We start from the raw sequence: 13,279 nt of genomic DNA, 5'->3' as shown, positions 1-13,279 counted from the left end.
CAAAAACATACTAGGATGAGTATTGTAATACAAATTAGACAAATATAATAATAAAATATTAAACGAATCATTCATATTCATTAGTTAGACCAGTCCATTCATACATATATTAGATCAGTGCATTATTATACATTAGATGACTTTATTAATAATTTGATTAGACGAGTTTTGCAATACACATTAGATGAGTCTATGCATATAAGAATTAGACGAGTCTAACAATAAACATTAGACAAATGTGTCCATACTCTATTCTAGAAATCAATCGGATGTGGAGATTACTCTACCGTGATCTCCTAGGAGGTTCCTAATTGTCAAACAAATGATCAAGTTAGAATCTTGAGAGAGAATACAAAAAACTCTAGAAGAGTGATTTCTAAAAAGATGATAGATTTTAAAATGATGAAACTTGTTTATAACAAAGCTATTTATAATAAAACCATTTAATATTATAACAAAACTTTTTATAGTGAAACCATTTAATATTATAATAACCGAGTCTCACTATTTTTAAATTACCATCACCTCTAAAATACCACCATATTTTGTGGTTTTACAGAAAAACTAAATTAATTTGTGGAACTTAACTTTTAAGCTCAAAATAATTCTATTTGTTGTCAATTATATTTTTGTTAATATAAAAACTAAATAAAATAAATTTTAACTAAAATTATAATATACTGTCATTATTAAAAAAATTAAGATATGAAACTATCACAATTTGTGTCTTCAAATTTTAAGTTAAACCAAAAATAACTTTCTTTTATGAAATTTTATCCTAGATTGTATTTATTTTCAGCTAGGGAAAATAACTTTTATAACATTTATTATGCATTAATATCATTTTAATTTGTTAAAATAACATTTTTTAAATAATACAAAACTGAGATTTTTATTAACATCTCAAATCACTGGGATTTATATATATATATATATATATATATATATATATATATATATATATATATATATATATATATATATATATATATATATATATATATATATATATATATATATATATATATATATAAAGTGAATATAATCTTCATGCAATGGCTTGTTAAGATTATTTGTAGCGTAACATAACAATGATAACAACAAGACCACCGAAACATATATTAAAAGGAGATGTACAAAAATAATATTTTCAATAGTCACAGTGTTTTAGCAATCACAGATTAATTTTTCCTTCTCTACGTTTATTTTAACAAACACATTATGTAAATACACATTTTAATCAAAATAAAAACGAAAGGAAATTTATGATGATACGTTGCTAGCTTAACTTTGGGCTTATACTTATAATACTCCTTTTTATTTCTACTGTTTCTTAGTTACAACTATAATTTTTTATTTCAGAACAACAATCTTAAATTTTAATCTCTTTTTCTGTTTTTTCCAACCTCTTTTTTAGTTTACTAACAATGCAATCAGATGGTTTTTTGAGAGAGTAATTTTTTTTAAGGAACTGTGTCAGTTGGAAAAGCGGATGAAGCAACGGAATAAAAAACTGTAAGAAGCAACCAAAGGGTAATTGACACAAATTATTGAATTCCAGGGTCAATCTTCTATCAGCTTTGATTGAAGGAATTGAAAGAGATAATGGTTAATCAATTGGAAGTATAGTAAAATTTCATAATATAGCATTTTCCTTTACAAATTGATAAAGGAAGTTGTTCTTATGGATGAGGAAGGACATCGAAAAGAGATAGAAAGAGAAAAAAAGAAAAAAAAAAGGGTCCAACAAAAAAAATGGTGCAAATAATATTATTTTTTGTGTTCTTTTAATGAATGGTATGGAAGGTTGAAATATATTTTAATTAAATTTTAGAAAAAATTTAATTTACTTCTAATTAGCTTTGTTTTTTTAATAAAATTAATTAAAGAGCTTTCTAAGTTTTATTTAAATTATCAAAATGTTTTTGATTTTTTTTTAAAATTTCAGCAACAAAATAAAATCTTTGAATTGATATTTCTGTAAACAAATTTATTTAATTTACATTATTATGCTAACATATACAATATATATATGAATATGTAAAATACTAAAATTAATATTTAATTTTTTAACTTAATAAATAAAGGAACATGATAAGAATGTGGACTCGTGTTCTTAACCTTAATGGGCTAACTTATAAAAAGGAAACTGACTACTATTTGTCATTTATAACAACTTTTTAGCACAGACTTATATTTGATAATTGGTGATATTTTATTTAAACTCGATATAATACAATTTTAATTTATTTTTTCTATTTTCTCTCTGATTATAAATCGATTATAACTGTAGACAAAATATACTTTTTTACTTTTATATTTATGCACAATTAAATGTTTTATTTAATGGGAAGTAAAATAGTTTATTATTATTTTGTATTTATCCTGTAAGCATTGATTGCCTAAAAATTAGGCCTAAATCATGACTTAACAGAATGAATAGGAAAATCAGGGATGATTTCTCACATGTTAATATATATAGTCATAAAATTTGTTATATATTTTTTGAGTTTTTATTTATTTATTATATATATAATTCCTCTGATTTATGTAAACTAACGGTTTTTATACATTTACTCCTAATTTTACGTTTAATATTATTTTAGGTTTTGTTTGAGTGCTTCTGATTCTATTTTAAATCGTTTAAAAATGAGATTTCAATTCGTTAAAGAAAAAAAAAACATTTTATGAAGAGATATCATATAAATCTCGACAATTAATGTGATCATCAGAGAAATTCAAACCTAAAATATAAGATTTTGAAAATTTCACTCACAACGAGTACCTTTCCAACAGACCAGTGAGTCGTTTCGATATGGAAGTTAAAACAATAAAACAAATGGTGAATTCACATTTCTAAAATCACATCTACCTATTGTTAATTAAATAAAAAACTGCAATATGCTATTTTAATTGAATTAACCATTTGCTTACCGTTTGGTTGAGGAATACAAAATTTCAAAAAACATCGATTTCTTTCAGTTATCAAGTGTTTTTTGTTTTTGTAATTAATTTTCACTTATTTGAAAACACTAACAACAAATTTAGTCAGGACCTCAGGTATATAGCTTAGATGCACATCAAAACAGAATATATAATTGTTTTAACTGTTGAAAAAAATTAAGAAGTAATAAATAAAGTTTCAGGAACAAGGAATGTAGACCTAATAAAATAAAACTGTCTAAGAAATTAAGGTCAAAAGGAAAAAAATTAGAATAGGTTCTTGTGTGCGAAAGAGATCAAGAGTAGAATTTGTAATCCTTAGCTTCTAGTATGATCTGTCTCAATGCGCCGATTGGGGCTAACACCATCAAGAACACTCCAAATATGATGCAGAACTGAGATAAGAAGAAAAATCCAACTCAATCAGTTGTAAAAGGACATAACAAAAAACAAAACAACTACAAGACATGTGGATAATATTTTTTGCCTACATACCCAATTTGCCCACCACGACAAGCTATATCTGTTCGGTTTGTAGATGGCAAGCCACATTACGCAGGGGAGCTGCAAACGATTGAGACATAGGTTAATTAACATCAGCTTTTGATTATTTTAAGAAAAAGTTATCTAAGACATTATTTTTGCTTACAAAGTATGTGGTTGGAGCAAACACAAAACCCCCAAAGAATCCTAGAAGCCCGCCAAAGAAAGGGAATGTAGCTCCAAGGAAAAGTGTAAGTACTGCATACATACAAAGAATAATGTTGTAATGGTTAGATAAATAAATTATATTTATTGGTGGGATTATTAAGTGTGAGAGATGAAAGCACACTCACAAACGTAGCAATTGCGAGTTATGAATCGAAGGAACCAAGTTGGCTGGAACTTCATCTGTTTCACCAGGAATGATTCCAATGTATCAAACACCGGAACGCCGAAAACCTAACACGAAAACGAATTAGATTTACATGATTAAGAGCGTTTTAAATTTTGTTAATCCAATGAGGAAGAGAAGTGATGCAGTGCGTGTACCTGATAGCTGCCAGTTACATGTACAAAAACAAAGAGATTAGCAGCTACGATGAGCCAACGAGGTTTCTCGAGGGAGAGAAGAATGTTGTCATCAACACCGTTTCCAAAAGCCCAGTAACCAACAAGAGCAACAGGAAAATAACAAAGAGCGACCACGACATAAGCAACAAGCATGCCCTTCCACATGGCTTTTTTTGAGGGCTTTTCTGGCGTGGAAGGGATTGTTGCTTGGATCTCCAAAACTACGTTGTGCCCGGCATACCCAAAAGCTATAGTCCCCAAAGCACCAAAAATCCCAAATACATTCCCTGCATCGGTTGAAAATCTGCTACCATATTGCACTCCCGGTTGAACGCCCCTGTGAAGTGACGCTGCCCACGCGATAGTGGAGTAGCTGAGCGACATGAGAGCGGCAGCAAAAGAAACAACACTGATGGAGTTGAAACTGGGGAGATGGGAGAGAAAGAACTGAACAACTGCAAAGATCATGATGAAGTAGGTTCTTCTAATGGGAGTGCATCCATCACAAAGAGTATCATGTATCTTCATCAGAGAATTCCCACCCGTTATCATGTATACTACATTAACACCAATCTGAACCATCAGTTGCTGGGGCACAACAATCCACAGTCCTAGCTTCTCTCCAAACGCATACTGCCCCAACTCGTGATACCTGTCAAGCCTTCTCCCTGGTTCAGGCTCATGCATTTGAATCATTTGCCATGCCGTGTAGAGAGTGCAGATCCATGAAAGAATCAGTATTGTAACACCTGGACCCCTGCCACACACCACAAACAACGTGATCGTTTAACATGCAAAAAGAAAATCACACAAGGTTAGAAATTTAAAGGGAAAAATAATTGGTGAACGAACCATCCTAGCTCTGACATAGCGTAGGGAAAACCCAGCACTCCTGCTCCAACTACAGCAGTGACATTGTGAAAAGCAGAATACCACCACTTTGCGTTTCTGGATTTTGTGATGGGAAGCCAGTCATTGATGTTTTTTCTCTCAACTTCTTTTGCTCTTCCACTTTCGTTACCTTCTACTTCCATCTCTTCTTCTTGTTCCTTGCTATTTCGTTACAGAGAATTGTAGCTTTCAACCTATTTTATAACCAACTGATATGCATAAGAAAAAGATTTTCTCGGTTAATCTTATCTAAATTAAATATCTATTTAACCAACTATAAGTTAGTTACCAGTTTAGATATAGTTTTAAAATATCTATATATATATATATATATAATTGCATTGCATAATCTAAAACCAAAAGGATTAAATAATAATATAATTATTATTAATTAAATATTTTTTATGATATTTAATTATTTAGGTATAGATATTATAGTTTATTTTTTTAAAAAAATTAACATATAAATTTTAAAAAAATAATTAAAACTTCTGAATCAATTAACTTAATCCAAACTAATCAATTACTTCTTAGGTTACACCCTAAATCTAATAAAAAATATAGAAAATTACCAACTCAGCTCAATAACTTTTTTATCCAACCCAACTATGTACACTCTGATAATAATATGTATTGTTTGAATTTGATAAAATTACACTTGACTTTTGTAAATATACTTTGATAAAATTAAGTTAATATATACAGATATAGATAGATAGACATAGATATTTTCAAACTGAAATAAACTTCATATATGTAAATATTGTAATAATAACATAAAATAGCAAAAGAATTGGATATATTTGAAAAATAACTTCAAAAATATATAATTAAATTTTAAATGGTCCAAAATACTTTAATTTAAGTAATAATTATGAAATAATTTATTTTAACTAAATGTAAATTTATTTATAAATTTAGAATATTTAATAACATTTCAAAATAAAGATTTGCAAATAAAATCTATATATACATACATACATACATATATATATATATATATATATATATATATAAACTATAATAGGATAACATTATATATTATAACACAGTAAAAAAACTATGCAGTTAAAATCTATAATAATCCATAAATATTTAGTAAATTTAAAATATTAATTAAAGCTAAAAATGAGCAGTTAAAGTTAAACATTAAAAGGATACACATCAACATCATAAAAAAATGTCCATGGTATTTTTTTAAAAATAACTATTGAAATATATTTGTGGATAATGCTAACAAATTAGTATTTATCTTATTAAATTTTTGTTAATGTATTAAAAACAAACTGTTCATGAAAGATAACATTACAAGGATAATTATAAAACACGCTTAAGATTTTTATTCTTATTTTTTATCACAATTTTATAATGTTATATATAATTTTTATATTTAAATTGACCGTGATAATTTAAAATATTATCATGTTTAAATAAAATCTACTTGTTGTTTAAATTACTATTATAGCATAAACACAATAAAATAGAGTGTATTTCAACATTATACAATAATATTAGTATATACAAAGTATGCTTTATTTAAATTTAATTTATTTATTTAAATAAGTTTTATAAACATTAAAAGTTTAATAATAATAATAATAATAATAATAATAAATATCGCTGCATTTTTAGAGAATATTTTATTTAAATATATCTCGATTGAGTACGAAAATTTTTATTTTGCTCTTCCAAAATCTAAATTTGTCGTTTAATCTCTAGATTTTAAAATTTTTAATTTTTAAGTTGATAGCTGATGTGAACTAAACAAAAACAAAATGCAACTTTGACTATCGTAAAAACGGTTATAAGCATAATCTGTATTTTAATTTAGTTCATAAAATATATTCTATGAGGAACGGTAATCGCAAAGTAAATATTATTATAATAATAATAGTCTCATTATTCTGGTACTAGCAGAAAATGTGAATTTAGGTTGTAATGAGGCTAACTATTCAACTTTTTTAGCATCACGTAGCTAAATTTAGTATCTTTAAAATGTTTGAAAATATGTTCTAATCGAGAATTTTATTTTTTTACAATAATTTTAAAAAATATTTAATGTAAACAAATAAAGTTCAACTACATTAAACATAGTTTTCAAAATAACAATAATACTTAAGTTTAAATAATAATATAATTATATTTATAATATTATTTTTTTAATTTATATATTTTGTATATGTATGACTATTCTTCCTTGTAAAAAGTAAATCACAATAATTTGAGTACCTTCAGCATTTATGAATGCAACACACTTGTTACACTAAAACTACAAATAATCATCTTCAATCATAACATAATTATATTTTAAATAAATATTAAATATAAATATAATATATGGTGAAGCGTGCATGGCACTTGTTATAGCAGTGATGGATGTCCCACAGATTTTTATTTCGATATCTCCCAAGCTTGTTAAACTTGAAAACTAAGGGTAAATTCTTTGTAAAATTCACTTACAAACTTGTTGAACCTTTTTAATCTAGAATTATTGTTCCAGAAACATATCAAAGTTAAATAACATTAAGAAGTAACACGTTTCAACCTTATTAAATAAGTAAAATCTGTTGGATAAATAAGATAATATCATATAAATGTGATAGTATTTATTAGATAAATTTAATATATTTTATTTATCAATTTACGTAATGCATATACACATATAGATGTAAATGATTTAAATTAGACTTTTAAATTGCTAATATTATCATATACATACATCAATAGAAAATTCTTAAGAAAAAAACTGAGTATTTTCTTTCAACAAATATTATGTTAATTAAGAATTTTTTTGTAAAATATTTTAATTCCTGACACTTAATGTTTTAGAGCCACTAGTTAAATGAATATAAGATATAATTAAATCTTTATGAGATTAATGATATTCAAAAAAGACATCTATTCTAACCAATCGGTTTGAGCTTTATAAAAAAATTTGGTCAATGCAAATTAGATGAAAAAAAAAAGTTTTTCTTAAATCAATCAATATAAGTTAACAATATGAATAATAGTTTTTTAATAAAATGATGAGTAATATTACTTATACGCACCTTGATTAATATATTACCTACTTAATTTAAACCTACTATTACATATTTAACACATAATTACGAGCCTCTCCTCTCCCTTATTTTTAAGATATTATTATTCTACATATCAAAGTAATTGATTAAAAGCATTTATACACAGAATCTTCTTATTATTGAAGAATTTTAATGTTTATAGAGATGAACTTTGTCAAATTATCAAAATTTAATCTTGTTATTATAGTATATTTTAGACTTTTGCACATAGGTCATAATTCAACTCAAGTATTTAACAAAACCAATTCATGTGCAGTAGAGTGTGCACATGAATGACAACATTGAGAACAGTAAACATTCCCAGAAAACTAATATACAACGTTAAAGTTGTAAAATTCACATATATTAAAATGTTTAAACTAAACGAGATCTTTTAGGTTAAAAACAAAAGACTAACCGTGGTTACACATGATAATTAGAAACGGGGTCATCGTTAGCTAGTGAATAGCAGCGGTAGTGCCGATGGCCCAAGAACCAAATGGGGAGGAAAAGAAAAGGGATGGCTCTGTTTATTCGAAGGAGTGTTATGAATGTTCCCGTACTACTATCACCTGCCAGGACAGCACGTAAACACCAAAACTCACATGCTCCAGCAGTCAAGAATTTCCTATTATCTAGTGAGATAAAACTCAACTGTTCCAACTGTAAAGAGTCGCAATATAGTAAATGTAAAAATGGGAAGAATTTCTGGAGTTGCAGCTAGCAACCATCTGAATCTTCCTCAATTGAAATGTCAGGGCCTGGCCCGCTAAAACAGTAATTCCTTCGCGTGAATAATAGTACCACCATCTCGTTCTGTCTGTAATCTTAGACCAGGAATCCCAAATTTCTTATTATGGAAGTCTAAGACTCGGGTTCTACTTGCAGCAGGAACTACTCTGTTTTTGCATCTTTGACTCATCAGTTTTCTTGAAGTCACCAATCAGCTTGTCCTTGTCAGGTAAGACTTGATCAACAACGAAAGAATAGTTCTTGTGAGACCTTTGCTTATCTCTGTAATTTGATGTTTTGGAAGGGGAACCAATGGTTGGGTCAGGGGATGAATTTAAAATATGAGCCACAGAAACACTCAAGCTGTCAACATTATCTGACTTCTTGACACCATTCTCTCCTTCCTTGCAGCTGTGCCACAAATCCATAGTTTGCCAAAACGAACTGTCCCGTTCATTACAAATTGATTTCCTCTGCTCTTCAGATTGAGTTAAATAAGAGTGGTCTCCTTCAGATGCAGAAGTATCGTCATCTGATACAACAAGTTCATAACCCAAACCACTCTTGTCAAAATTTTTGATAGAAACAGGACCCAACTCCTCCCATTCAGATTCCATGTCATCATCTTTCAGGGTTGACTCAGATAATTCGCTATCTGAGTTGGAGACTGCATGACTATCAGCGGTTGCTTTAGTTTTGAGGATAGAAGTATCCAAATCAGAATCACATACAATAGGAACAGAAGGATAAATGTAAGTAGACTCAAATTTAACCCCAGGCATTATCTGTAGCAAGGCTACCAATTTTTGATAACCAAGCTTCTGTAAATCAAGATGATAGCCATACTTATCAACAAATAGTCTTCGGAAAGCACCAATATTATATCCCTCTGGGTGTTCCCTTAATATCTCATTAACAAGTTTCTGGCAGTCATCCAATATATCATTTCTAGATCTCTCAAAATGTTTTGTTTCAACAGCCGCTGCAGAAATTGGTGTATGAGGAACACTCTGATTGTGTTTCCCCACATCATGTTCTAGAGATTGTGATGATCTGCGTAGAAAGATAGATCTCAAACCATTGCCACCACGGGATTGGTCCACCGATAAATTCTTATGAACTGGCTGAGTTAGCTTAAAAGGAAATGCTTGGGACGGCCTTTCCTCCAACCATTTTTTGTCTGCTATTAACATATCAACCAATTGAAGGATATCTTTTTTGGGGAGTGATCTGAGAAGCAGGGGTCCTACATTTTGTAACCTTTGCGCCACATCCTCCCTGGCAGAAATCATACGTAGCAGAAAGTGATTAAATTACGCTTTCACAGAGTAGCTACACAATGATTACATATATATCAAAGGTACACTTTCAACGGACTTTGCGATATAATTAGTTTGCTATAATGTTTTCTTCTCTTTGGTAGTTGAGATTTAGACTAGAACAAGGAACGAATGAATACGTGGTGGCCTAAAGTTTTTTACTATCCAAAACACGGGAAAATTTACAAGATCTGTACAAAACTAATTTGCACACTAACCTGCTTCTTGACTGGGAGAAAAGAAGTGATCCTTTGGGTCCAAACATAAAAGATTCCATATCATTCCAAAAGGAAGCACTGGAAATTAACTCAGGCTTTCCGGAATGACCAACATTCTGATTCAGTTCTGGTAGCTTGGGCTCTTCAGATTGACTTACAGTGCGATCCAGTTCAGATGATTTGACCTCTTCAGATTGACTAACAGTTTGCACCAGTTCAGATAACTTGGAATCCTCAACATGACTAACTCCCTCCCTTTGATGAGCCGTCAAATCATCATATTTTAACTCAGGCTTTCCGGAATGACCAGCATTCTGATTCGGTTCTGGTAGCTTGGGCTCTTCAGATTGAGTTACAGTGTGATCCAGTTCAGATGATTTGACCTCTTCAGATTGACTAACAGTCTGCTCCAGTTCAGATAACTTGGAATCCTCAACATGACTAACTCCTTCCCTTTGATGAGCCGTCAAATCATCATATTTTTCATTGTTTTTCCCAAATGGCCACCACCGTTTAATCCAGTGAAACAGTGTTGGACTTGTTTTATTAGTTTCAGCGCTTCCGCCAGGCTTTTGGGCAGCCTCAGAGCAATCAATTGGTGTAGATAGGCTTGGAAAAACTTCGTCAACCTCCTTACTAGTTCGATTCTCACATTCATTCTTTGCTTCAAAATTTCCAGACTCATAATTAGCCATAACATTGTTTTCCACCATCGATTGATCATTTCCAGCAGAGAGATTATCTTTAGTAGTATGTTTTTCCATACCAGCAACTTTAGACCTAACAGTGTTCATATCAGTCAATTTTTTAGAACTCTTTTTTAGGGTATCCATCTTAGTTTTGGAATCTTTGCTATCCTCATGTGGCAGTTCAGTTTCTGACTGTGGAGCATTAGCCACATCCACAAACCTGTCACAAGCCACAGCAGACTTCCGCAACTCATTTTCCTCAACAGGTTTCCCTTTTGAAGACCCCGATTGTACTGATTTTAAATAGTCCCACATACTCCTTTCAGCATTTGACAATTTCCTGTCAGCATCCCTAACCTTACTTTTAGCCTCGCCATTTACCTTTGATGCCGCTGCACATCGTTTCTCCTCATTCGTAGCATTTGCCAATTTCCTGTCAGCATCCCTAACCTTACTTTTAGCCTCGCCATTTACCTTTGATGCCGCAGCACATCGTTTCTCCTCATTCGTAGCATTTGCCAATTTCCTGTCAGCATCCCTAACCTTACTTTTAGCCTCGCCATTTACCTTTGATGCCGCTGCACATCGTTTCTCCTCATTCGTAGCATTTGACAATTTCTTGTCAGCATCCCTAACCTTACTTTTACCCTCGCCATTTACTTTTGGTGCCGCTGCACATCGTTTCTCCTCATTCGTAGCATCAGAAACTGTTGATTCCAAAGAGCTGATCTTACATGGTTCCATGGATTGCACAGGAACCAAATGTACACGAAGAGAACCATCACCAATAGACCGAAGATCTACCTGTGGCAACGACAACAGAAAGCGGGAAAACTTTTTATGTCCATACCAATTCTTATCCAAACACGCATCAATTTTCATCAACTCAGCGCAAAGATGAGCAACCTCCATTCCTTCGGGATGCAAACTCAAAATATTGCAAATCTTACTCAAAACCGACTTAGGAACCGTGCTCCTAGAAGGGCAGACCTCCACATTGGGCAACGAGGAAGCCTGCAGAGCTGCAACTGTGACCGGTTCCTCCGTCGCCAGATCCGCCACCGTCACCGGTTCCTTGTAGTTTCCATACCAAGAGCCAAGAGGCCCATCAGGAGGGTGGTTGAGGACCTTTCCAGTAATATTTTCTCCGTTGAGCAACGAATCCCACATCCAGGCTATCGTGGCAGCACTGTGGAGAACACTGGGAGTTTTCTCCGGCGTAGCGAGCAATATATTGTAATTACTCATTCTCAAGCGGTGTAACGTGCCAGCGAAGTTTCTATCGCCGGATATCAGAAATATGTGCGCCGGCGGAGGGTTCTGAGAAACCCAATACATTAGATCAACGAGAATGTCGGCACTGTTTCTTCCCTCTGCAACCGGACATAGTAAATAAAAGACGGGAAAATAAAGAGAAACAGAATAATAGTGAGGGACGAGGAGGAACAAAAACCGTCAGAGACGTGGATGAAGCGAACGCCGGTGTAGGCGAGTGCTTCCTGATGAGCCCTGCGGAGTTGTTGAACGTCGCCGAAAGCGGTGATGTTGAGAGGTCCTTTGATTCCGTTTGCTCTCACTGCCTCCATTATTGCCGGTGCGACTTTGGAAGCGTCGAAATCCGGGGGCACGTGGCAGTTCTTGAAGTCCCACCATGCCCAAACCCTCACGTTTCGCGATTCTTCCTCGGAGCGCGCAGGGGAAGGTGACGGTTCGCACGGTTCGAGCGTGCGAGCTGAGAAAGAGGACATGAAGAATATGGTTTTGGCGAGAACGGGCCTCGCCGCTGGGATCACGAACAAGCGCGAAACGGTTGCCATGGCCGTGTCTCCGAACCAGGAGAAGATCGCTGCTTCTCACGCTAAAACCCTTGCTCTACCCTGGCCTAGGTTTTAAGAAAAATAAAATAAAAAATAGAAGCTTTAATTTTACAAAAAAAAATAACGAAATCTGGCATTAAATAAAATGTATAGAATTACAAAATTATATGGACTGAAAGTCGAAAACATTTTTGTATTCTTTTATTAATTCAATTACGTTTTTCAATTCTATCAGGATATACTTAATTTACCATAAAATATCATCATAAACACATGGATATAGATAACTAAAATAGATTATTAAACTATTAGAAGATTATTCCACATCCACTGAACTTATTCAAAATTTTAATTTTTCAATCTTAACAACCATTAGTAAAAAAATTGACTTCTAGTGAACTTATAAGTTTAGAGACTGAATTATAAAACTGTAATTTTTTAAGAATTCATGAAAAATATAATTTTCTTTGACCAGAAGAGGAAGACTTATAGTGGGCTTCTATTAAAACCAGTAATTCAATTGATGATCTTCTGGGCTTAGGCCTATATCCAATT

At 31.7% G+C, this 13,279-nt stretch overlaps 2 protein-coding genes across 2 annotated transcripts; both read right to left on the bottom strand.

The window, feature by feature from the left end:
- Nucleotides 1–3,239: 3,239 nt before the first annotated feature.
- On the bottom strand, nt 3,240–5,030 carry LOC108329270 (lysine histidine transporter 1-like). Its single transcript, XM_017563409.1, has 6 exons — nt 4,849–5,030; nt 3,976–4,753; nt 3,780–3,885; nt 3,593–3,684; nt 3,439–3,507; nt 3,240–3,338 (listed from the first exon to the last, which is right to left on the bottom strand). The coding sequence occupies exons 1-6, from the start codon at nt 5,028–5,030 to the stop codon at nt 3,240–3,242; spliced, it is 1,326 nt and encodes a 441-aa protein (XP_017418898.1).
- A 3,254-nt stretch (nt 5,031–8,284) lies between these two features.
- On the bottom strand, nt 8,285–12,815 carry LOC108320919 (uncharacterized). Its single transcript, XM_017552521.2, has 3 exons — nt 12,361–12,815; nt 10,219–12,280; nt 8,285–9,959 (listed from the first exon to the last, which is right to left on the bottom strand). The coding sequence occupies exons 1-3, from the start codon at nt 12,722–12,724 to the stop codon at nt 8,828–8,830; spliced, it is 3,558 nt and encodes a 1,185-aa protein (XP_017408010.2). The 5' UTR covers nt 12,725–12,815; the 3' UTR covers nt 8,285–8,827.
- Between the last annotated feature and the right edge of the window lie 464 nt (nt 12,816–13,279).

Source organism: Vigna angularis, chromosome 1 (assembly GCF_016808095.1).
Source record: "Vigna angularis cultivar LongXiaoDou No.4 chromosome 1, ASM1680809v1, whole genome shotgun sequence".
Lineage (NCBI taxonomy): Eukaryota > Viridiplantae > Streptophyta > Magnoliopsida > Fabales > Fabaceae > Vigna > Vigna angularis.
Note: the sequence above shows the minus strand (reverse complement) of the source record. Positions and strands in the feature narration are given on the sequence as shown.

Coding starts and splice junctions, on each gene's coding strand:
- LOC108329270 (XM_017563409.1), bottom strand. CDS start 5,030: ATGGAAGTAGAAGGTAACGAAAGTGGAAGAGCAAAAGAAGTTGAGAGA. Junction 3,685..3,779: donor AACTCGCAATTGCTACGTTT/GTGAGTGTGCTT, acceptor GTATGTATGCAG/TACTTACACTTTTCCTTGGA. Junction 3,508..3,592: donor TTGCTCCAACCACATACTTT/GTAAGCAAAAAT, acceptor AATCGTTTGCAG/CTCCCCTGCGTAATGTGGCT.
- LOC108320919 (XM_017552521.2), bottom strand. CDS start 12,724: ATGGCAACCGTTTCGCGCTTGTTCGTGATCCCAGCGGCGAGGCCCGTT. Junction 12,281..12,360: donor CTTCATCCACGTCTCTGACG/GTTTTTGTTCCT, acceptor GTCCGGTTGCAG/AGGGAAGAAACAGTGCCGAC. Junction 9,960..10,218: donor TTCTCCCAGTCAAGAAGCAG/GTTAGTGTGCAA, acceptor GATTTCTGCCAG/GGAGGATGTGGCGCAAAGGT.